At 35.4% G+C, this 22,514-nt stretch overlaps 1 protein-coding gene across 15 annotated transcripts in view; it reads right to left on the bottom strand.

Annotated features, from left to right (window-relative positions):
* Positions 1-22,514, bottom strand: part of LOC141460413 (protein couch potato-like) — a 650,649-nt gene that overhangs the window by 28,488 nt on the left and 599,647 nt on the right. For 10 of the 15 annotated variants that reach the window (XR_012461988.1, XM_074140383.1, XM_074140387.1 and 7 more), the window contains 3 exons: positions 20,398-20,539; positions 10,186-10,322; positions 2,278-2,495 (listed from right to left, as the gene is read on the bottom strand). Coding sequence is in view for 12 of the 15 variants with exons in the window: in XM_074140383.1 (XP_073996484.1) it covers positions 2,278-2,495; positions 10,186-10,322; positions 20,398-20,539 (497 nt within the window). In the remaining 3 variants the exon portion in view is untranslated. Of the gene's footprint in view, positions 1-1,680; positions 1,762-2,277; positions 2,496-10,185; positions 10,323-20,397; positions 20,540-22,514 lie in introns of all 15 variants that reach the window. The other 5 variants (XR_012461990.1, XR_012461991.1, XM_074140384.1 and 2 more) reach the window with 3 other exon arrangements.

Here is a 22,514-nt window from a genome sequence, read left to right as displayed (position 1 = left end):
TTATACGCTCTCTTAAATATTTTTTTTTTACAAATTTTTTTTTGAATACGAGGGTCACATTGATGCCTCATTTAGCTTGTCAAACACATTGGTAAATTAGTGAAAATGAGTTTTCACCAGTTAAACATGGTTTAAACCAGAGGTTTCACAAAGTTATTTCGTGTAACGCCCCACTTTGAGAATCGAATTATTTTTCTAGCGCCCCCTAAAATTTGTAACTTTTACCACATCCTAAAAGTCACAATCGTAATCATTACTTTGATTTAATTGATAGCGTGCCATTTGAATCTTATCCAGTTTCTGAATTCAAAACTTACATTTTAAATGAGACTGTTTTAATGAGAGCAATAAAACGCAAATTTATAAATAATATTTAGGAAAACTTTTATCCAAATTAAAACAAACATTTCAATTTAAATTTTGAAACTAATCTAATGTGAATGTTGAATCTGATAATTTTTTAACAAGTTTGGCTCGAATTTACTCAAAAAAACAGCCGTAAGTCACCGTGTTCGGTAACATTAGATTAGATTAAATTAGGGCAACCTCAAGGCCTACGCCACTGCAAACCCCTTTGGATCTATTGTGGCTCCCCTCACTTTAGAGCTCACCCTCCCCCAGACCTGTCCTTTTAATCAGACTCTTAATGCTGGAGAGCGACTCTTGGGTAAAGCTCTCACAGGGCTTGGTTTTTTTCCTCCCCGAGAAGTAACAACCTTAGCCACACGAGCCCCTCACACTGACACAGCACGTGCAGTGCCGTTTCCTCCTCTACCTGACAGAACCTACAATGGCTATCATCTGCCAGGCCCATGCGATGCATGTGTTTTCTGGGGCCTGCAGTGGCTAAGTTAATAAGCCTACGATTATCCGGATTAATTCTGCAGTTAGCCTCTAACGAACTCCTTCGCCTGTCTCTGTCCAGTGGTGGCTAGCCACCACTCCTGAAATTAATGGCCGCAGTCTTAACACACTTCGGAACCCCAAAATAGGGCTCCTTGTTCGGTAACATGCAAACGATTTCTTTTCCCAGTTAGCAGACGTTACGACATCACTAAATCCACGTTCACCACAAATAAAACGATGGAAATACTATAAAAAAAAAATCGTTCCAATAATCGACCAAAATCCAGGGTAAAACTTCGGGATTGGATTTTTGTTGCCCCAAAATTAACGAAATAATCGATGTAGGATAGTTGGTTGGTTTTGATTTTAGTTTAAAATACTATAAAGGCACAAATCTCAGCCAATAGCCTCCTCTGAACCGCTTAACCACCCCAATTATTTATGGGCTATTTGCTGCCCCTTTGTAGGCCTCCAGCGCACACAACTAACATATGAATCAACTATCATCTAATACAGATTATTGTCTAATTTGGTCTATTTGTTTTTTCATTTTAACACGTCATTTCCGTATTTTTTATTTTCAAAATTCAATTCTAATTTAATTCACTAAATTTTGGTTATTTATTTCTGCTTTTCTGTTATAAATGAGAAAATATTATTCTCTTGCTTTTGCTACAACTATTTTTGTAAAAATTCTTTATTTTTTTTATCAGGTCAGCTGAAGCCACATTTTCTGTTTTTACATATATTATACTTCGTTTTCAACATAACTCTACACAACTGGCGTTAAGCTTTATGTTAATAAATAAATAAATAATAAAGTAAATAATTTACCGGTTAAATCAGCCTGGTTCAATCCATAGTCCCGCAATAATCCCAACCATTCATCTATACTGACGCTAGGACCAACTGAACCTTTAAAATTGTGTCAATTATAATTGTAATAATTGCAGTCAAAAAAGAAAGTCAAATTAATGATTTTTTGTTTTTCAAATTTTAATTTTAACTTTACGTTCAAGTTTTAAGTTTCCCAAAAAATGTGTTTATCTGTTAATTTTTGTGTTAAAAGAGCACTAAGGCAATCAAGTGTAATGTTCCCATTCACAAGTGAGTTTGCAATAAAACTTACAATATTATTGAAGTTCAAGTTTACTGTTAGTGTTAAAAATAATTTTGAATATTGAGATTAAATTTCAGGTAAAAATTTTAGTAATCTATGGAAAGATCTGTCATTAATATGTGAACTGAGATTAAGGAATATTTAGGACAGGACAAGGTAAAAACACAGGTAGGTATGTACACAGATATGGTATTTTTAATAAATTAATTTTTACATTAACTTTTGATTAAAATTCATGGTCATTAAAATAAATTAAGTTTAAATATCTTTCTTAATTTGAAGAAAAAGAACAAAACTTTTAAACTGCTTACCTGCTGAATATTTCCTTGAGTTCATGCTCCGAGACAAATTGTCCAAGATTAGCCACAAACAATGTTGAGCAAGGCCCATTGTTGGGCACATGAGCTTGTGGCTGTGATGTGGGCGAAGAGCCGACTGGAGAGGCTAGCGCCGGTGATGGTAAGAAATGCGGCAAAGAACCGTGATGATGTGTCAGTGCCGCAGAACCTGGATGCGGCATTGTCAGGCCCTGTGTAAGGATGATTTTTTTTATAAACAGAAATGTAGGCATATTTTATTCACTGCTTTCAAACAAATATTAAAATTTAGAAAAAATACAAAAATAATTTTGATTTAAAGTGATCAAAGCGATAAAATTAACAAAATCATGTGAGTAATTTGTGTGATTCTTAATTAAGTGCAATAAATGTGTGACAAAAAATTAAATTAAAGAGTTTCAAAACAATAACATCCCAGAGTTAAAGTGCTTTTTCTTAATTCAACGATTGTTAACACGAGAAAGACGAATCTCACTACGATTTACCGCAATAAGACGTGTTAATTCCTCCATTTCAATTAAAAAAAATAATTGGCAACGATTCCCTGTTTCAATACATGTCTGAATCTAATGTAGAATTAGGAGTCGAGTTCATACTGTAATACAGCAATGCACGCTAATAATCGAAGTAACTTTTGCAGAAGTCAAAAATTGTTTTTAAAAAACATCCTGCAATTATTACTTTTCTAAAGGTACTTTTTTGTGTTGCTAAAAATCTGAATCACAAGTTTTTTTAAAAAAATTATCTTAGAATTGATTATATTTGCGCGACCCGATTTTGGTTAGAAAGACTTTAAAAAAGAAATTTTTGATCTCTAGATAGGCCGCTTTTTATCTAACCATACTGTTCACAGGAGAATTGTTTAGCATTTGCTTTCACTGTTTTTAAGAGAATATCAAACAATACAGACTAAAATAGATTATGTTGATTTTGCTGAATCGATTAAGAGTGATTAGGATAAAGGACCAAAGATTCCGAAGAAAAAGAGTCACGTTTCAGCTATGAGATCTTAAGCTATGGACAAGAAATTGTCTGCCCTTAGTCCTGAATGAACTTTACTTCCATTCTTCAGTGTCTTTCATCTTATCCCAGTCACGAAGGGTGTCCCAGAAATCGAGAAAAGTTTTCTACAGTATCAGGTATACCTGGTATTTGGGTAAAACATTACCGTGAGTGGGTAGAACAGGGGGTTATTAATAATGCGGATTGAATAAATTGTTGGTTTCTCCTGCAATGGCAGCTCAGTATCTCAGTTTCTATCCAAAAAAAAGAAGGAAAAAACCATGAGATACTCTCGGATACAGCCTCTTTATGTAACATTTACCTATTGTCCTGTGATCTATGGACTGAAAACAACACAATCGGACGTAGTCTTCATAAATGTAACGCGGAAATTAGCAATGGCAAGAGTTAAAATTGTATTTGAGCAAAATTACCATTGTGGAATTCTTTGATAATACAAATTTTATAACTACGAGGGTCGTTTGAAAAGCACTACTGAAATAGCACTACTGGCGCGTATCGAGGTTATGTTTAGTTAGTAGCATCTCTTGGAAGAACACACACCAAGTTTCAGCCAGATCGGTCTATTTCTTTGTGTTTGGCATTCGTTTGAATCGAGGAAGTCGAGTGATTTTCAAAAAATGGACGAAAAAGAATTTCGTGTGTTGATTAAACACTACTTTATGAAAGGCAAAACGCCCCAGGAGACTAAAGAGAAGCCTGATAAACATTATGGTGACTCTGCACCTTCGATTAGAACAGTTTATAAGTGGTTTCAAAATTTTCGGAGTGACCATATGGGCACAAGTGACGCTGAACGTTCTGGACGCCCTGTTGAGGTTACTATTCCAGAAATTATTGATAAAATCCATGATATGGTGATGGATTGCGTGAGATTGCTAGTGCTGTGGGCATCTCGAATGAACGGGTACATAATATTTTGCATCAACATTTGGACATGACAAAGCTATCCGCAAGATGGGTGCCGCGATTGCTCACGCTTGACCAAAAACGAAATCGTGTGAAGTGTTGCAAGGACGGTTTGCAGCTGTTCCAGAAGAATCCGCAGGACTTTAAGCGTCGTTTCGTCACTGTGGATACATCACTACACTCCTGAGACCAAAGAACAATCTTGGGTTACCAAGGGGGAATCTGCGCCAAAAAAGGCGAAGACCGTTCCTTCGGCCGGAAAGATTATGGCGACTGTCTTTTGGGATTCGCAAGGAATAATCCTCATCGACTATCTGGAAAAGGGTAAAACTATTACAGGTGCATATTATTCATCGTTATTGGACCATTTGAAAACCGAGCTGCAAGAAAAACGCCCACGATTGGCCCACAAAAAAGTCCTTTTCCGTCACGACAACGCACCAGCTCACACCTCAGCAGTTGTGGTCGCAAAATTAATGGAAATAGGGTTCCAACTCGTTTCACATCCCCCCTATCCTCCAGACTTGGCTCCCTCGGACTACTATTTGTTCCCCAATATGAAGAAATGGCTGGCGGGAAAAAGATTTTATTCAAACGAGGAGGTGATTGCAGAAACGAATGGCTATTTTTCAGACTTGGACAAATCCTATTATTCGGAAGGGATCAACAAACTAGAGCAGCGTTGGACCAAGTGTATAAGCCTAAAAGGAGACTATGTTGAAAAATAAAAAAGGTTTACCCCAAAAAATTAAGTAGTTTTTATTTTTGCACGGACTTTTCAAACGACCCTCGTATACTCTTTCTATTTTGAAACAAGCTTTCAGAACGTACGCTCTGAACTCCCCAAAATTCTGTTACATTTTTGTTGTTAACCGATAAAAATGCAAATAAAAATCGTTAGTTAATAAATGAACAATATTTTTTTTTATATATATAAAAACATCGAAGGAAAAAGGTGTATCGATATATAATCAACTACAGATCATATTTATTAATATTTATCTGTTTGCTAAAAGAATTTGAAAATTAAATAATAAATGTGCATCAACTAATAAAATTCCTTTACTTGCATTATATTTCCCATGCAATTTAATATCATGCACTGAAATGATGAATAGTGATGCAATAAATACGCCCACAGAATTGTTTCTAATAAAATATTTTTCTTCTTTTTCTTTATTGTCTGTCAAAATCAGGCAGAAAAACAGAAGGTTTATGTCAAATATTTGTCTGACAAAAACAGGCGAAGTGAATAATGCCCAAATAATAAGTATTATAAAGAAGAATTTCTAAAGTTTAAAAAAGGGATGCTGCGTGTTATGTTGTTGATATTGAGTGACAAAGAAACGAATAACAAAACAACTCTGGTGTCAATTATAAAATTTAAAATAATTTTTTTGCATATAACTTTACAGTTATTTACTTTGCTAAGTTGCACGCAATTTACATGCAAATGTAGTGCTTAAAAGGCGAGTTTAAAGCAAGGAATAGTAAATTTTTTTTTTAATCGAATACCAGTAGACCAATCAAAGATAATTTTAAGACAGATATCATTATAGAAATGGAGGATAACAATAGAGGACTATGTGAAATCAATAAAGATTCAGCAGAAATTATGGCTGAATTTCGTACTTAAATTTAACTGTAACTTGTTCAGTTTTTCACGCTTTTAGGCGAACAATTTTCTAAATTATGCCAAACAGAATTTTCTGGTAGACCAACTCTAAAGATGTTTTTAAAATCTAATTAATACCATGCCTCCAAATGATATTAGCTACAAAAACCTAAAATTTTTATAGATTTTTGGATAATTTCAAGGATGAAGGCTAAAAAAGATCGTTTAACTTTTGCAGTCGGGTGAAACCTCGTACCGAACTTGCGCAATTAGTTAGACTTGCTTGCTATTCAAGTAGGCGTTCAATAGGCTTCCTTAAAGGGATTCAATCGTTGAATTAGTAGAGAGAAAATTCAATTTCGTAAGCCTTGGTAAGCGCAGCGTTTTTAAAAGAAATCTAAGTTGAATAATTCTGCGGAGCTATCCATCTGGGAAACAGGTTATATTAAAAAGAATTATAACTCCTATTTGAACGGTTGAAAGGGCGAATTCATGTAAAGGGTAGACCCTTTTTTATTCTAAGCAATACGCAAATGATAACGGTCTAGACAAGATGCTACTGAAAAAGCACTGAAATGTACTTATAAAAGGTTTTTTAAAGCCAACTCGGATAAAATATAAATCCTGAGGATGTAGCCGAAAGCGTTGTAGAACTCGCTTCGCCCGGGCCCTGATGATAAAATCCCCAACACAAAAGTTTATTCATATTCTAACTGTTTTAGTCGGTTATGAGCGCTGATTTCTCTCATCCAAGCTTATAGTTCTTACTACACGATAACACGAGAATTCGCGAATAAATCCCGAGTATCCAGGTGAATATCTAGGACATGGATCATCAGATCGTTGATGAAGGGAAGTCCAAATTATCTTGACATGGAGTACTTCTTTTGGGGCTATTTCTACACGGAAGGGCTTGCATAAGGTTTCCCTTCTTCACTGACGAATAATAATTTGCATAAATGAAAGATATTCAGAAAAATCAATGCTGAGAATAACTTTGGAGGAATCAAATAATGTGAGAGTGAACTATGCATTAGCCTGCTGATGTTCACAATACAGCATTTTTTTCAGGCCTTTCGATGAAAGGTGGGACAGGAGCTCTAATGCAAATGGCGACCAGCAGCTTTTGATACAAAGGAATGATATTCAACGCTAAAGAGGACAGCGTAAGAGTCGAAGAATAGAAAAAAAAAAAAAAAGTTTAGGGTGCCCCAAAGTCCAACAAACCCTAACAAAAGCCTCAAAATCCCAAAATGAAAATTAAACCCAAAATAATATTCTACTGACAATCCAGAAGTTTGACTTATTTGCCACAAATATAAAAGCATATTACAAAGTGAACTCCACATGGTGGTCTCTATTAGTGGAAAACAGAAGCATTTTTAGGTGTTAACACAGCCTAACGTGGGGCAAAAACAAAATTACTCACATGCACATACAAAAACAAAAAAACAAAATGGCATCTTAAACTATTATTATAAAGTAAAATGCAGTTTATAATCAAAAAAATAATTAAAAACTAAAAAATAAAAACATATACAAAGACAAAAATAAATAAATAAACTGTAAGTAGTTACAGGAGACAAGCAAGCTAAGTGGATTCATTAGTCGAGGTAGCCTTCTCTATTTTTCTTTGATCTCTTTTTTTCTGGGATAATTATTTAGTATTTTGGAAAAGGAGAAAAACACTTTTCAAGCTTTGGGGGGGAAAAAAAACAAAACACAATAATAAGGGACAAATTTACAAAAAATAAAGAATCTTCCATGTACAAAATTAAAAACAATTCGAGTCTTGTAAACCATGTACATTATATTTACAAACGGACAAAGAGAGTTCAGATAAGTAGGGGAAAGGTCTAGAGGCAGAAATCTATGCAGAAGAAAGAAATAAGTATATCTCTATAAATAAATATAATAGCAACAAATAAATAAAATATATAGGTTAAGACTATGCAAAAAAACTATCGCACATTTATTGTTTATTTTTTATACATATATATACATTTATTGTTTAATATATAATAAGTATATATATGCAAACTCATGATAGTTTAATATGCCTGCATTTTATGTCTTAAAAAACAATGCTAAATTTAATTGGGTTTTATTCAAAACATTAATATGCTTTATATAAACACCCTTTTTCATCCGTTTAAATATAAAATGAAATAAACTAAAGTTAATAATAATAAAAAAATAATAAATGGATAAAAATAAAAGTGCATAATAAAGTGCAAACAAAAGCAAATAACAGAAACAAAATGGTGGGAATTAAAACAACTGCAAATACGTATATCTAATAGCAGACTATGCGAGAGAAAAGTTATATGCAGATAATTTCTATCGGCTTTTTTGTACTCGTATATTCCAAATAAGAACACCATCCGAGACCCGGTAGCGTACGATTTCGGAACAAATGTTTACATGAGATCTGAGAACGCTTTGATTTTGCATAAAGTTTTTCGCTGTGGTTCAGCAGGCTTTACGTACAGCTGATTGACGTGGACTAAGGGTGGAAAACTAGCATAACTACACTTAAATTTCTCTCGTATCAGTACAGGAAATGAAATCCAAGACCACCAACCTGAAGTAGAACCTAGGTATCACTTAGCTTCGCGGGTCCGCGCCATTGACCGTTCGCCTATGATGGATAATAATTAGAGATCTCCGGATGATCAGCTAGATCAAATGATTAGGGAGGGGTCTTCTTTATTCTAAGGTTGAAAGTTTAAGGATAAAGTTGAGCTTGAGAAAAAAGACTCGCGACTTACAATTCTAGAGGTCTCCTAGCTTACTTGCTAACAGCATTTAATAAAAATGGGTTTGTTTGTTAGTTCTTCGTACACTCATTGACCTGGGAATTACCAGGGGTGCAGTTCGTGTGGCACTCAGAGATTGGATCTGGAGAGAGCATGAAAAGAACTGGGTGATGTGTCCTGGGGTCAAACACAGTAAGACTATGATGCCTTGGCTGTGTAAACAAAGAACCGAAAAGGCTCTCTGTGCTTGGGTAGAAATCAGATTACTTTGAACACAGAACTATTCATGGGGCACGTTAGGTTCAGGAAGCATCTGCACAAGGTGGGGCTTATTAACTCGGAACCGTTGGGCAGATTGTGTCAGGAAGAGGAGGAAACGGCCTCTCACTTGTTGTTGTATTGCGTTAGAATCGAGTGGTTGTGCTATGAAACCTTTGGTCTCAAAGGAGATAGTAGCGCAAAAAGAACTAGTAGGGGAAGTCCTCAACCTCTTTGGTAGGGGAGGTTTCGTCTACTAGATTCCCAAAGGGGGAAGACACAATAAGCCTCTTTTGGCTGCGGTGACGTGGGGCATAGGTCCCGTCCCGCTAATCTAATCTTAATCCTAGTTCTTCGTAACTTACACTACAAATTAAACAGAGGCCACTGACACAAATCTCAACCTAAGAGACATAATCAATCAGGCAAGACATTAGGTGTCTCTTAAAAACGCTCAATTAAACTATAAGGAAATCATTTAAACTAAATCCATTTAGGCTGGAGACAGTAAATTACTTTTAAATTTAGTCAGAAGTTGAGGCATAAATACGTCTGCTAGAATCGGAAGTATAAGTTTTGAAAGAATCATTCGGAAAGCCCCAAAATTGTAAATCAAAACAACGAGACCACCAAAAAAAAAAAAGGTAGTTTTTAATTACAGGATTACCTCTTAAAGAGTTCATCAGGCTACAAAGTCTAGCGAGAGTGGCTTTTTTGCCTAATCTTAACTGCGATTTATGAAGATCTTAACTGCTTGCATTTAAGAATTTGGTTCAGCCCATCGCCACCCTTAATAAGACTTTAAATGGGTCAAAGTAATCAATATGATTTTAAAAATTAGCGTACTGATATTTTTTGTTTTTTTGGAAGCTCAGTGTAAATCTAGTTTGTTGCGCAATGCAGCTTGTGTACAAGAAAAATCAATTTTGAAAGCCATAGCGTCAAGAAAAAAAATGAGTGAAACTCAAAATTACGAAAATGAAAAAAATAAATAAATTTAATAATTTGACTGCCTAAAGTGAAATGTTAGTGAAACAAAAGGAAAAAGAAAGAATATTAATTAATTAACCTGCGGAATTATACTCTAATTATTTTATTCCTTACTTTTATGAGATAATAAAATTAGGAAAAAAAATGGATTTAAAATAAAAAAAATGAAATTAGAAGTTAGCGGAAATGAAAAAAGAAAAAAGTAAAAAGGAACAAAAGATTGGTGGTCAGCACAGAGATGTTTTTGGTGCCTACATGGTGGTAGGGAGTGGCAGGCGTTGCCACTGAGTCCTGCTTGTCTCCGGATAGTCAAAGATAGGAACGTACAGGAACCTGGGGATGCAGGGCCGGATGTACTAAGGTTGCATGTTGTAACGCTGTCCCAGGCAATTCAGCGGCTGTAGCGTATGCCAATGGATGTGGCCATAGTTCTGGTCCGCCAGCAAAAAATGGACCACCCAAATCTGTAAAAAGAAAAAAAGAACAAAAAAAAAAAATATTACAAATACAATTAAGGGTAATTAGATTACGAATACAAAAAGCGAAATGTATTTATTTTCAACAAAAACAAATTTAAACAAAAATGGCCGCAATAATTGATTTTCAAAGATGGTTCTCTTTTGAAGAAACCATATTCAAATAATTAACACCTTCAGATCAATATTTAATAACAAAAGCTTCACTATCTGATGATAAGCAGGACAAAAGAACAAAATGAAAACCTATTTTTAATCTTAAATTTGTATAAAAAGGCGAACTTTGTTAGGGAGTGATGATTTAGAGATCGATAATCTTTGGTTTTCGATAACTACTGGCTGATCGATTTTCTTTTATAAAAAAAAAGAAAAAGAAACCCATTCTTCAAATAAAAATTCCAAAAAAACAGCTGATTAATTGTTTTGAGTGCATACAAATGAATGCATACAAAAAATATTCTTTTAGAATTCTACAAATTTCTATAACACTATACCCCACAATGCCCTACGAGATAATAACAAATAGAAGGATATTTAAGATTAACTCCGAAATTTGAAAAAAACTGAAACACAACAGCATCCTTAATTAGTACCTTAAATCTTATACACCACAACAATCCACTGGTATCTAAAACCAAAGAGCATTGGTACATACTGTAACGAAGTGACGACCTTGGCACCGACTCTTGGGAAGGGATGGAGCCTATATGGTTCGTTGAGGAGCCGCTGGGAGGGGGCTAACAAAAGTCCAGACTTCTTGACCTGGGCCAGGCAGAAAGGCCTAGATTGTTCTAAGGAGTTTCTGGCGTAGTCTAGAAAAGTTCCACCACTGTATAAAAAACCAAGTGAGCTGCCCCAGTCGGTCAGTCGAGAGTTTTACAGAGTTCTTCAGAGTTAGCCAGTTAGTGAGTGAATAAGCAGTTGAGTTGAGTTAAGTTTTGTTAGTGCAGTCCGAGTCTAGTGCAATTCAGTGCAGTGCGGACCAGTAGTCAGTCGTTGAACAGTTGTTATTGTACGTAGTAAGTGTGTAACAGTAAACAGTTGTGACAGTTGAGAATAAATAGTACATGCAGTGAGTAGTAATAGTAATGCTAGTAAATATTAGTAATGTTAACTGTGTTAATAAATCAGGTTACTTAAAAGTTTAGCGAGTTTTATTCTTTACGAACCCACTTATTAATAACTAATGGCAGTCACTAGTTGTAGTTGAAGTTTTTCAAATAGAGAAAGAAAAAGGGAAAACTTTACAATACCATAACTGTGGTAGAATATCGCTTTTGGTCTATTATTGGAAACAAAATTAAATTACTTCTAAATAAAACCCTGGTTCTCAATATATTCCGAGAAAAAGACTATATTTGAACGCCATGTGGTCCAATTAATTAAAAATGTAAGAGTAAACTACAGAATTTACATCCGGACATTTCTGGATGTAGAAAAAGTATACGAACAATAAGTATAACCTTATCTAGTTGAAAATTCAATAACAAAGATACAGTAATCAGTGGAAATTGTGTAACTGACAAATTGCTAGGCCACACCCTCAAAAAAAGAAAAAGGGGGAAAGCTCATTCCGGTGGAAATCGAAATGAACCCCCCAGTACAAAGCGATTAATCGAATGGGCGGCCACTTCCAACTAATGAAGAATTAATTTCCGAACAACATTGTTTTGGAAGCTGGCCAGAGTTTTTATTACTTTGGTTTGGTAAAAGTTTTCTACCAACTTTAATTTTAACTAGTTTTCTAGTTTTATTTATTTATTTTTTGTTCACCTCTAGTTCCAGCTTTAATTATCGAATGCAATTTTATGAATTTTTAAATGTTACTTTCTTATTATCTCATTCGCCACTTCCAGAGTTATTACGATCTGACTAAACATTTGGGAAGAGTAGCACAGAACAAGGTTTCTCAATAATAAATATCGCCACATAATGACAAGATAAACGAACTTCTTTTCAAACATTCTCTACCAATCAAATTACGTCTACTTCCCAGTTTTACTGCATAGAATGGTCCTAGTAAACATTTGTTAAACCCGTCCAGATAACGGCTTTAGGACGTCTTACTAACCGGCCAACTCCCGTAAAACCTTTTAAACTTCTCGTTCTGGACAGAGACGCTAAGAAGTTAGGATCAGACGTCAGTATCAGACGATTCTGTGGGAGGTACAATGAATAGATCTAAGACGAAGGAAAGAGTGGAAGTCAGTAAGTATGTGGCTTAACCGAGGCTAGACATTCTTCTTAAACTAGATAGTACGATGGCTGAAGTCTTTTTCAGACGCAACTAGTTGCAATAGATCTTTGCTAGGTGCCAAAATATCTGACAAGGGAATAATTCAGGGCACACCATATACGAGGGTCGTTTGAAAAGTCCGTGCAAAAATAAAAACTACTTAATTTTTTGGGGTAAACCTTTTTTATTTTTCAACATAGTCTCAAGGGCGCAGATTCCCCCTTGGTAACCCATTGTTTAGATTGTTCTTTGGTCTCAGGAGTGTAGTGATGTATCCATGTTTCATCCACAGTGACGAAACGACCCTTAAAGTCCTGCGGATTCTTCTGGAACAGCTGCAAACCGTCCTTGCAACACTTCACACGATTTCGTTTTTGGTCAAGCGTGAGCAATCGCGGCACCCATCTTGCGGATAGCTTTGTCATGTCCAAATGTTGATGCAAAATATTATGTACCCGTTCATTCGAGATGCCCACAGCACTAGCAATCTCACGCACCTTCTGTCATCCATCACCATATCATGGATTTTATCAATGATTTCTGGAGTAGTAACCTCAACAGGGCGTCCAGAACGTTCAGCGTCACTTGTGCCCATATGGCCACTCCGAAAATTTTGAAACCACTTATAAACTGTTCTAATCGAAGGTGCAGAGTCACCATAATGTTTACCAAGCTTCTCTTTAGTCTCCTGAGGCGTTTTGCCTTTCATAAAGTAGTGTTTAATCAACACACGAAATTCTTTTTCGTCCATTTTTTGAAAATCACTCGACTTCCTCGATACAAACGAATGCCAAACATAAAGAAATAGACCGATCTGGCTGAAACTTGGTGTGTGTTCTTCCAAGAGATTCTACTAACCAAACATAACCTCGATAAGCGCCAGTAGTGCTATCTCTCTGACTTTGCACGGACTTTTCAAACGACCCTCATATTCTCCGACAGCCATTATGTCTACTTAAAGCAGGTAGTGGAATGCTTAGAAATACTTCCGAGAAGCAAAAGCCAAAATGAGGGGCTTTCTTCTCTAGAAGCCCGGAGCTCAACACTTGGGATCTTGACACTTTTTTTGGGACAACGCAAAATGTCTTGTCATCTTAACTCGAAAGAGGGCAAGGAAGAAGAAATCCTATGCCCTAGAGCAGGGGTCGGCAACCTGCGGCTCGCGAGCCACATGCGGCTCTTTTATCTAAATTTTGTGGCTCTTCAGCCTGTCCAAAATAAATTGTATATTTCAATTTTATTGAAACAAATGATATTTTTTTCAAAAAGAATTTTAAATGTGATAGGTTTGTGACATTGAATAGAATTATATATTAAAATACAGTACGTTATATACAGGACTGCCGTCATTTTCATTCAAACACAGGTTTAGTAATTATTTATTTGTTTATTTACTTTGCAATATGTGAAAATAAATATATAAAACATTTAAATGTTATTTGAATATCATAAAATAATAATTTGTGAAAATACAAATGATCTTCAGAATTTTGTACATTATCATCCTTGCGGATCTTGGTAAGATTTATAAAAATTATTTAAGGAGAAATGGCTCTCTACTTAAAATAGGTTGCCGACCCCTGCCCTAGAGCGAAGCGTATTAAGTTTTTGTCAACAGATACTCGGCCAAACTGTGGTATTAAACCAGCTAGATCAGGCGGCCATTTGGTAGATTATAAAAAACTTCCCTTGGACCACTGTAATTTGTACCAAACCAGATGATCGTTTAGGCTTGCCGGAGGATAGCCTATCTCGGTTCTCTAAAGACAGAAAATTGAAACCGCACTGCCAGTATCAGTGTGCAAGGCTAGTTTGGCTATGGGTTCGGATGTTTGGAGAAGATATAAATCCACTCCTTCACATTTTACCCTTGAAACACTGAAGGAAGGTCACTCTAACTGGAGGCTACCACAACAAGACCCTCTGAGTCGCGGTGGCGTACGGTTTCTAGCCAACCCTCTTAGAATTTGATCTCAGTAAATCCAGCCATGCGGGACAACAAAGTGCGGCGTTCTGTTTACGATACGGTACAATGGTTTCCATCAGATTTTGACGCATATCACCTCACGCTATTCTAGAGCCGATCTAAGTCAACCCAATTTGTAATAAAAAGTATTATGTATGATAAAATATGGCACAAATAATTACAACCTTATTCAAGCAAAATAAAACTTCTATAATATCATATTTTTCCCTTATTCCAGCCTTTTTTTCTACTACCTTCACTCACAAAAAAACAAACCCCTAAAATGGGCTAAAAACCGTTTGCGGTAAGCAATTTACTGCTCGAAATGACCATAATATATAAACAAGAGTAAATAATAATACATCAGCCTTTCAAAACATAATATTACCAGCTGGTAAACTCTATGAATATCTGATGCTATGTACTGTACTGAGAAATATTAAACTTGTTATCTAGCATAACAAACTACTTCAAATTTTGCAAATATTACAACTACCTACATTATTTAAAGCCAAGTTTATATTTTGTAACACTATACTTAATATAGTGCCAAGAAGTTGAAAACAATTACCTTCAGTAAAATTTATTATAACGCTTTTGATTTAAGATGTGATTCAAAACATTGTGATGTTAATAAAAATTTAGGATTCTCATTAGTCAAATACTTAGACAGAATATTTGAGCAAAAATTTAAAAAAACCGACAGAAGCTTGTAATGGAAATCACATTTCTCTTAATCACGCATACCTGGCACAAATCGATCTCTGAAGATGGATCAAAAATGAAGTAAAACATGAAATGATTTAATTATTAGGCCCTCATAATAGCCGAGCGGTTAGTGGCTAGACCCGCAAAACTTAGATGTATTGTTGGTTTAGTGAGTTCGATTCCCCTGGTCTTAAGCCTTGGATTTTATTTAATGGTTAATATGAGAAAATTACAGTATACGTTAGGCGGTTATAGACTAGACCCGCAATTCTAAGATGTATTGTTGGTTAGTGGATTCGATTCCCTGGTCTTAAGCCTTGGATTTTATTTAATGGTTAATATGAGAAAATTACAGTAAAGTATGTTAGGCGGTTATAGACTACACCCGCAATGCTAAGATGTATTGTTGGTTAGTGGATTCAATTCCCCTGGTCTAGGCCTTGGATTTTATTTAATGGTTAATACGAGAACTTTGTTAGTAAAGTATGTTTGCTAATCGTTTCAGTTTACGTCACCTAATTACAGTAGTTGGGCGTAAAGTCTGCTTTAATAAATAGCCATTACTTTACTTTTTCGGTTTTAATTATCACTGAATTAAAAAAGTAAAGTAATCGCCTATTTTTTCAGGCGGGGCTTAACGTCCAACTACCATTTATTAGGTGTCGTGGACGGAGGCGACTAGTAAACGTACTTTACTATTTCTTATTTAACCATTAAATAAAATTCAAGGCCAAGACCGGGAATCGAACCCAGTACCATAATACATATTAGCTTTGCAGGTCTCGCCTCTTAACCCGCTCGGCTACCGTGGCACCTTATTACTGAATTAATGTTCCAATAATTGCACGAGTTATAGATTTAAACAAAGGACCACAGGTTACATTTAGTACAGGTTAATAATGTAAAAACGTTCCCCCAACCTAATATTTTCTTTAGATATCTTCGTTTCACCCGTATTTCGCAGAAAAAGATGATAAAATATCTCTGATATTCAATCTATTAAAATTATTCAATGATTAACTAACGTCAACAGCGAATTCTAGTTTCTTGGCGTTTTCAAATACCACTGTTATTCTACATTCTTGTCCACAATTTTGATTTCTATTCAATTACAAGTTCAGGTTAGCATTTGTAACGGAAAATTTGTTTTAGAAGCACTTTATTATTATTATTATTTTAAAGAGTGAAAGTCAATCCATTGAGAAATCTTGTCAAGAGCGATGAAATGATAAGAAAGGTTTTTCAAACATGTCTACTCCTCCAAACATACAATAAATGAACAACCCAATAACTTCGTCTCTATTGTTTTAAAGAGGTTTCAAATTTCTCCGTCAGAACTTCCCTCTACCAGTTTTAGATAATGTGAGACAGATAACTGATAAACTGTACGTACAACATCAGATACAATACAAACAGCTAGTGTTTAACAAGAAGAAAGATCTGGAATGCGTACATATTGCTAGTGAGATGGCAATATCAAACTACTAGCTCCTGGTTTAAGATATATTACAGTATAAATGCGATTTATTAGAGCAGAATGTATGCTAGAAACTTTGTCATTCGCCCAGGTTTCATGTAACTCGCATACATAAATGTATTCATAGAATACAGATAAATCAGTGAGAGCGATAGATTCCCATTTCACATTTCATGTTACTAAATTAATTTCTTAGTTTAGTAATTATGATATATACACATACACACAGTAATAAACTTGATAATCATTTTACCCACCAATAAATCTTTTCTTTATTCCAAGTTTTTTATTAGAAATTTAGTTCTAATTAGGGACACACTCAGACTTGGGAGAAGAAATGCAATCAGCCTAAATTTTAAGACATGTTTTTCCCCCATCCAGAATATTGGGTTGCTCTAGATCCCAGATACATTTACTTTATTATTTACACAAAAGTATGTCGGCTTTTATTTAAATATAAAAATATTAATATTAATAATAATAGTAACGGTAATAATAATAATAATAATAGTAATAATACGAGGGTCGTTTGAAAAGTCCGTGCAAAGTAAAAGAGATAGCACCACTGGCGCGTATCGAGGTTATGTTTAGTTAGTAGCATCTCTTGGAAGAACACACACCAAGTTTCAGCCAGATCGGTCTATTTCTTTGTGTTTGGCATTCGTTTGAATCGAGGAAGTCGAGTGATTTTCAAAAAATGGACGAAAAAGAATTTCGTGTATTGGTTAAACACTACTCTATGAAAGGCAAAACGCCTCAGGAGACTAAAGAGAAGCTTGATAAACATTATGGTGACTCTGCACCATCGATTAGAACAGTTTATAAGTGGTTTCAAAATTTTCGGAGTGGCCATATGGGCACAAGTGACGCTGAACGTTCTGGACGCCCTGTTGAGGTTACTACTCCAGAAATCATTGACAAAATCCATGATATGGTGATGGATTGCGTGAGATTGCTAGTGCTGTGGGCATCTCGAATGAACGGGTACATAATATTTTGCATCAACATTTGGACATGACAAAGCTATCCGCAAGATGGGTGCCGCGATTGCTTACGCTTGACCAAAAACGAAATCATGTGAAGGTTGCAAGGACGGTTCGCAGCTGTTCCAGAAGAATCCGCAGGACTTTAAGCGTAGTTTCGTCACTGTGGATGAAACATGGATACATCACTACACTCCTGAGACCAAAGAACAATCTAAACAATTGTTTACCAAGGGGGAATCTGCGCCAAAAAAAAGGCGAAGACCGTTCCTTCGGCCGGAAAGATTATGGCGACTGTCTTTTGGGATTCGCAATGAATAATCCTCATCGACTATCTGGAAAAGGGTAAAACTATTACAGGTGCATATTATTCATCGTTATTGGACCGTTTGAAAACCGAGCTGCAAGAAAAACGCCCACGATTGGCCCACAAAAAAGTCCTTTTCCATCTCGACAACGCACCAGCTCACACCTCAGCAGTTGTGGTCGCAAAATTAATGGAAATAGGGTTCCAACTCGTTTCACATCTCCCCTATTCTCCAGACTTGGCTCCCTCGGACTACTATTTGTTCCCCAATATGAAGAAATGGCTGGCGGGAACAAGATTTTATTCAAACGAGGAGGTGATTGCAGAAACGAATGGCTATTTTTCAGACTTGGACAAATTATATTATTCGGAAGGGATCAACAAACTAGAGCAGCGTTGGACGAAGTGTATAAGCCTAAAAGGAGACTATGTTGAAAAATAAAAAAGGTTTACCCCAAAAAATTAAGTAGTTTTTATTTTTGCAAGGACTTTTCAAACGACCCTCGTAATAACACATGGGAAGGGATTAGCTATGAGGTTAGCATACTGGACTCCCACGCGGAGGTCCCGGGTTCGAATCCAGCTGCTGACCCTTAGATTTTCTCTTCCTAGGAGCTTCTAACAGCTCACTGTCCGGTAATGGACAGTGTTGTCTGTAACGAGAGAACACTGTCCGGAGGCCGGTAGTGCACTGAAAAAAGCTCTGGGCGCCAATAACCTTACATGTTGACGCGCCTTAAATCATTAAAAATAATAATAATAATAATTATACATTTCGTTCGAAACTTAACCTACATAACAAAAGTCTCTTAGATCTACTGTTACTGCGACCTATTTGGTCATACGGGCATCGAAGTATGGGGGATCGACTAAACGTTCCAACTCAATACGCCTCCAGTCACAAAAATACTTCGAAAACTCCTTAACACTCCGTTCTATGTATCTAATCTCACCATCCATAATGACCTCAAAATTCCTTTCATTACAGATCTTGCTAACACTCGTTTCTTCAAATTTCATTCCATTCTACAGCAGCTCCTCCTAACCCTCTCATAGAACACCTATCTTCCTTCCACATTACCAGAATAATCCTCTAAGGAGATTGAAGAGAAGATGGCCCTCGTGATCTTCTCTTATCGTAAGAGCAAAGCACGTTACTGGAGTGGCACCACTGGGTGCCTTCTCCACTCATGATTTTCTTCTATATCTTTTTTCTTTTACCATATTTGCTTGTTGCAACAACTGTTGCAGTGGTAAATTACAATAAAAGATTTATAAAAAAATAAAATAATTACGTACAGTAACTTACCTTATCTTAGCAAACTGTTTTTTGGTTTTAAGCAAAATATGATTTAAAAATAATTGTTGCGGCCATTTGAGTAAAATATTTGTACTAAATAGAACATTAATTACAAATAAATATAAAATTAATGTCAACTAACCTTAACCATAATACTGATTATTTTGAGGTGGAATAAATTCGTGACAAAAAATAATAAATAATAATGGTGAATTACAAAACTACACTAAATGATATCATTGTGAAACCGGTGTTATTTCATTTTATTTTATTTATTTTTAAATTTGAAAAAGGTATTTTTTACTTCTCAGGGTGGCCATTTGGTCCTAATTTAAGTGAAAGGCTGGGCTTTTCAGTGGTGTGAGCCAAAATTAAAATATTAGTACTACTAACTTGATTGTTAGTATATTAATTGGAAAAAAAAAATGTGAATTTGGTGACTTTATGTTTGTTTTTCTCATTTAGTGTTTACAGTGTGACATTTCCTCCAGGGTTATTGTGTTGAATTGGGTTAATATTGTGAATAAGGTTGAATTCCTAGGGGGCGGAAGTACAGTGTAAAAAGAGCGGAAGTGAATTTAGGAAATTTGTTAGCAGCCAAAAAACTAAAAACTATAAAAGAGTTATCAACCTCTTGTTGTATAATATATCTTATGCTCATATGTATTCGTGAAATAGAGGTGAGTTATATTTTCATAAAAATAAAGTGATTGCTTAATTTTGATTATTAAAGTATATTTATAATAATAAAAAGGTGATTTAAAGCACTTGGCTATTGTTCAAAGTGAGTTTTTCTTTTTAATTTTAGGTGTGTGAATTGCATGTGGTTTAATGGTAAGAGGTGGAAAATTAGTTTTAAATGATGGAAAAATGATTTTGAGTAAAGGGAGTTTTATGATGATCAAGGTAAGTTATGATGATCAAAGGTTCAGCGAAGATGAGTCAAAAAAAGCAAAGTTTCAGAAATCCATAAAAAAAAAGAAGATTTCTTTCTGTTTTGTTTTATTTTCAATTTCTTTTGTTTTTAAAAGATGATGAAAAAGAAAAAGAAGACAAGAGACTGAGGAATCAGGGGAAGTTACTTACGTCCAGTGAGTGGGTGCATTAAAGTTGGGTGCGAATTCGTGATACTTGCAGTTGGCTGTTTTGGTTTGCTGACCTTGGTGTTGCTTTTGGCAAATTCCAATCTTATGGTCTGCGGCATGTCCGGATCAAAACGAACGCCCTGCTGTAATCAATATAACCCCACAATAGGGCTAACCGTCAAAAAAAAGAGAGAGAGAGAGAGAGAATACGAGAAGACAGAGAAAGAAAAATAAAATCAAAATCAAAAATATAAACGCCCGGCCAAAAAATTACCACTTTATCTTGTTGTTTTGAACATTCATTACTTTATCCCTTCTCCATTAAAAAAACAAATACAGAAAAAAAGTACAAAAACCCCAGTTGTTTATTAAAAAATCAAAAAAATTGGGAATTGGGGAAAAACTAAGAAAACCACTTCCCTAAGTAAGAACACAGTTGGTTACGCTACTTATCTTCAAATTTAGGCACGCAAAATATAGTCCAAAATATAGATGTTACAGGGTGTTTCAGGGTTAAGTGTCCTCAATTTAGGACCTCAAAACAAGAAACAATTTTCCTCTAAAGGTATGCCCGTTAACGCTTTGTTTATGAGATATTCACGTCTAAAGATTTTAGAACGAATGATAAATTGATTGTACTCGTATAACTGCTAAAATCACCTTGTGTCTCTAACTACAAATATTGTACGGAATAATACCATCTGGAATTTGCGCTGTGGACTTTCTAAATAATAACTCTTTCTATCAGTTTGACGCTTTTACAGAGTTTGCATCATTTTGCATTGCATTTATTCTAACAGTGAATATGCCGATATTGTGTTTGTGTACAGTTTTTGCAATGCTGCCCATCGTAAATATTCCGTGCGATTTCCGAATAAAAGATTACCATACAAGACTAACTTTAGGTCCAAATTTCAACGTCTTACGAGTAACTGGCATACTTTCTTTTATGCAACGTGCTGATGGAGCTCTTGCCCCTTAATGAAATGAAAGGAGTGCGACAATATTACAATATTTTGATGATAATTCGTCCGCCAGTGTACGAAGAGCTGCAGCTGAATTACATATTACGCCAACTCCCTAAGGAGAGTAAGGAGAACTCTCTTTGCAGATGGGCGTCACCCATAGCATAGGGTATGACATTTATTACCTCAAGAATTTTGTCAAAGAAATTTTTACAATTGTTATTTAAATCAAGTTGATCTTAAACTACAATTTTCGCGTCATATTCTCTGGACCGATGAAGCTACTCTCACAAGAAATGTACAACCAAAAAACGCAATTCGTGAGCACCATTTTCAGCGTGAGTTTCAGTGATATTAGACAATTTTTTAATTGGTCCGCATTCCTTACCACCTAGGCTTAATGCGGACATTACATTTTGATTGAAGTTGTTCCGCCCCAGCTCAGAAAGAACTCATGGTTTCAGTTAGAAGTTAGATGTTTGTCCAGCATATTGCGGCAGAGGTCCACAACAGTGGCTAAATCAACATTATCCCAATCGATGGATTGGCCGAGCAGGACCAGCGGCTTGGATTGCACGCTCTCCAGATCTGACACGAATGGATTGTTTTTGCTTGGGGTGCCAGTAAAGGAAAAGTCTATGGAATGCCAATCAATGATCTTCATTCTTTAAGAAGAAGAGTAATTGAATCATTAACAGCAATCCAGTGCCGTTCGGCTATTGCTGCTGTGGAAGAAATATACCGATTCCTCATTTCCTTTATTATTTATGTATTTACATTTAATTGTCATTATTTTCTGTTAATAAAGTAGTTGGAAGACACTATTAATTTTTTTTTATCATAACCTACCTAATAATAATTCATAAAATGGAAATCTTTAGACGTGAATATCGCATAAAGAAAGCGTTAACGGGCATACCTTCATAGGAAATTTTTTTCTTGTTTTCAGGTCCTAAATTCATATTTTCAGTTAGGACACTTAACCCTGAAACACCCTGTACAATAAAATTTCATAGCTTTATTATTTTCATAGCATTAACGGTTATTTTTTTTATTACAAAAACAAAAATTAATTGGGAACAAAATATTTTGTAGCACATACGTATAAACTTCACAATTTATCACTTATTTGATTTTGAAAATTCGACCACGC

Source organism: Rhodnius prolixus, unplaced genomic scaffold (assembly GCF_049639745.1).
Source record: "Rhodnius prolixus isolate KJV_2025 unplaced genomic scaffold, Rpr scaffold_6, whole genome shotgun sequence".
In the NCBI taxonomy this organism is placed as follows: Eukaryota; Metazoa; Arthropoda; class Insecta; order Hemiptera; family Reduviidae; genus Rhodnius; species Rhodnius prolixus.
Note: the sequence above shows the minus strand (reverse complement) of the source record. Positions and strands in the feature narration are given on the sequence as shown.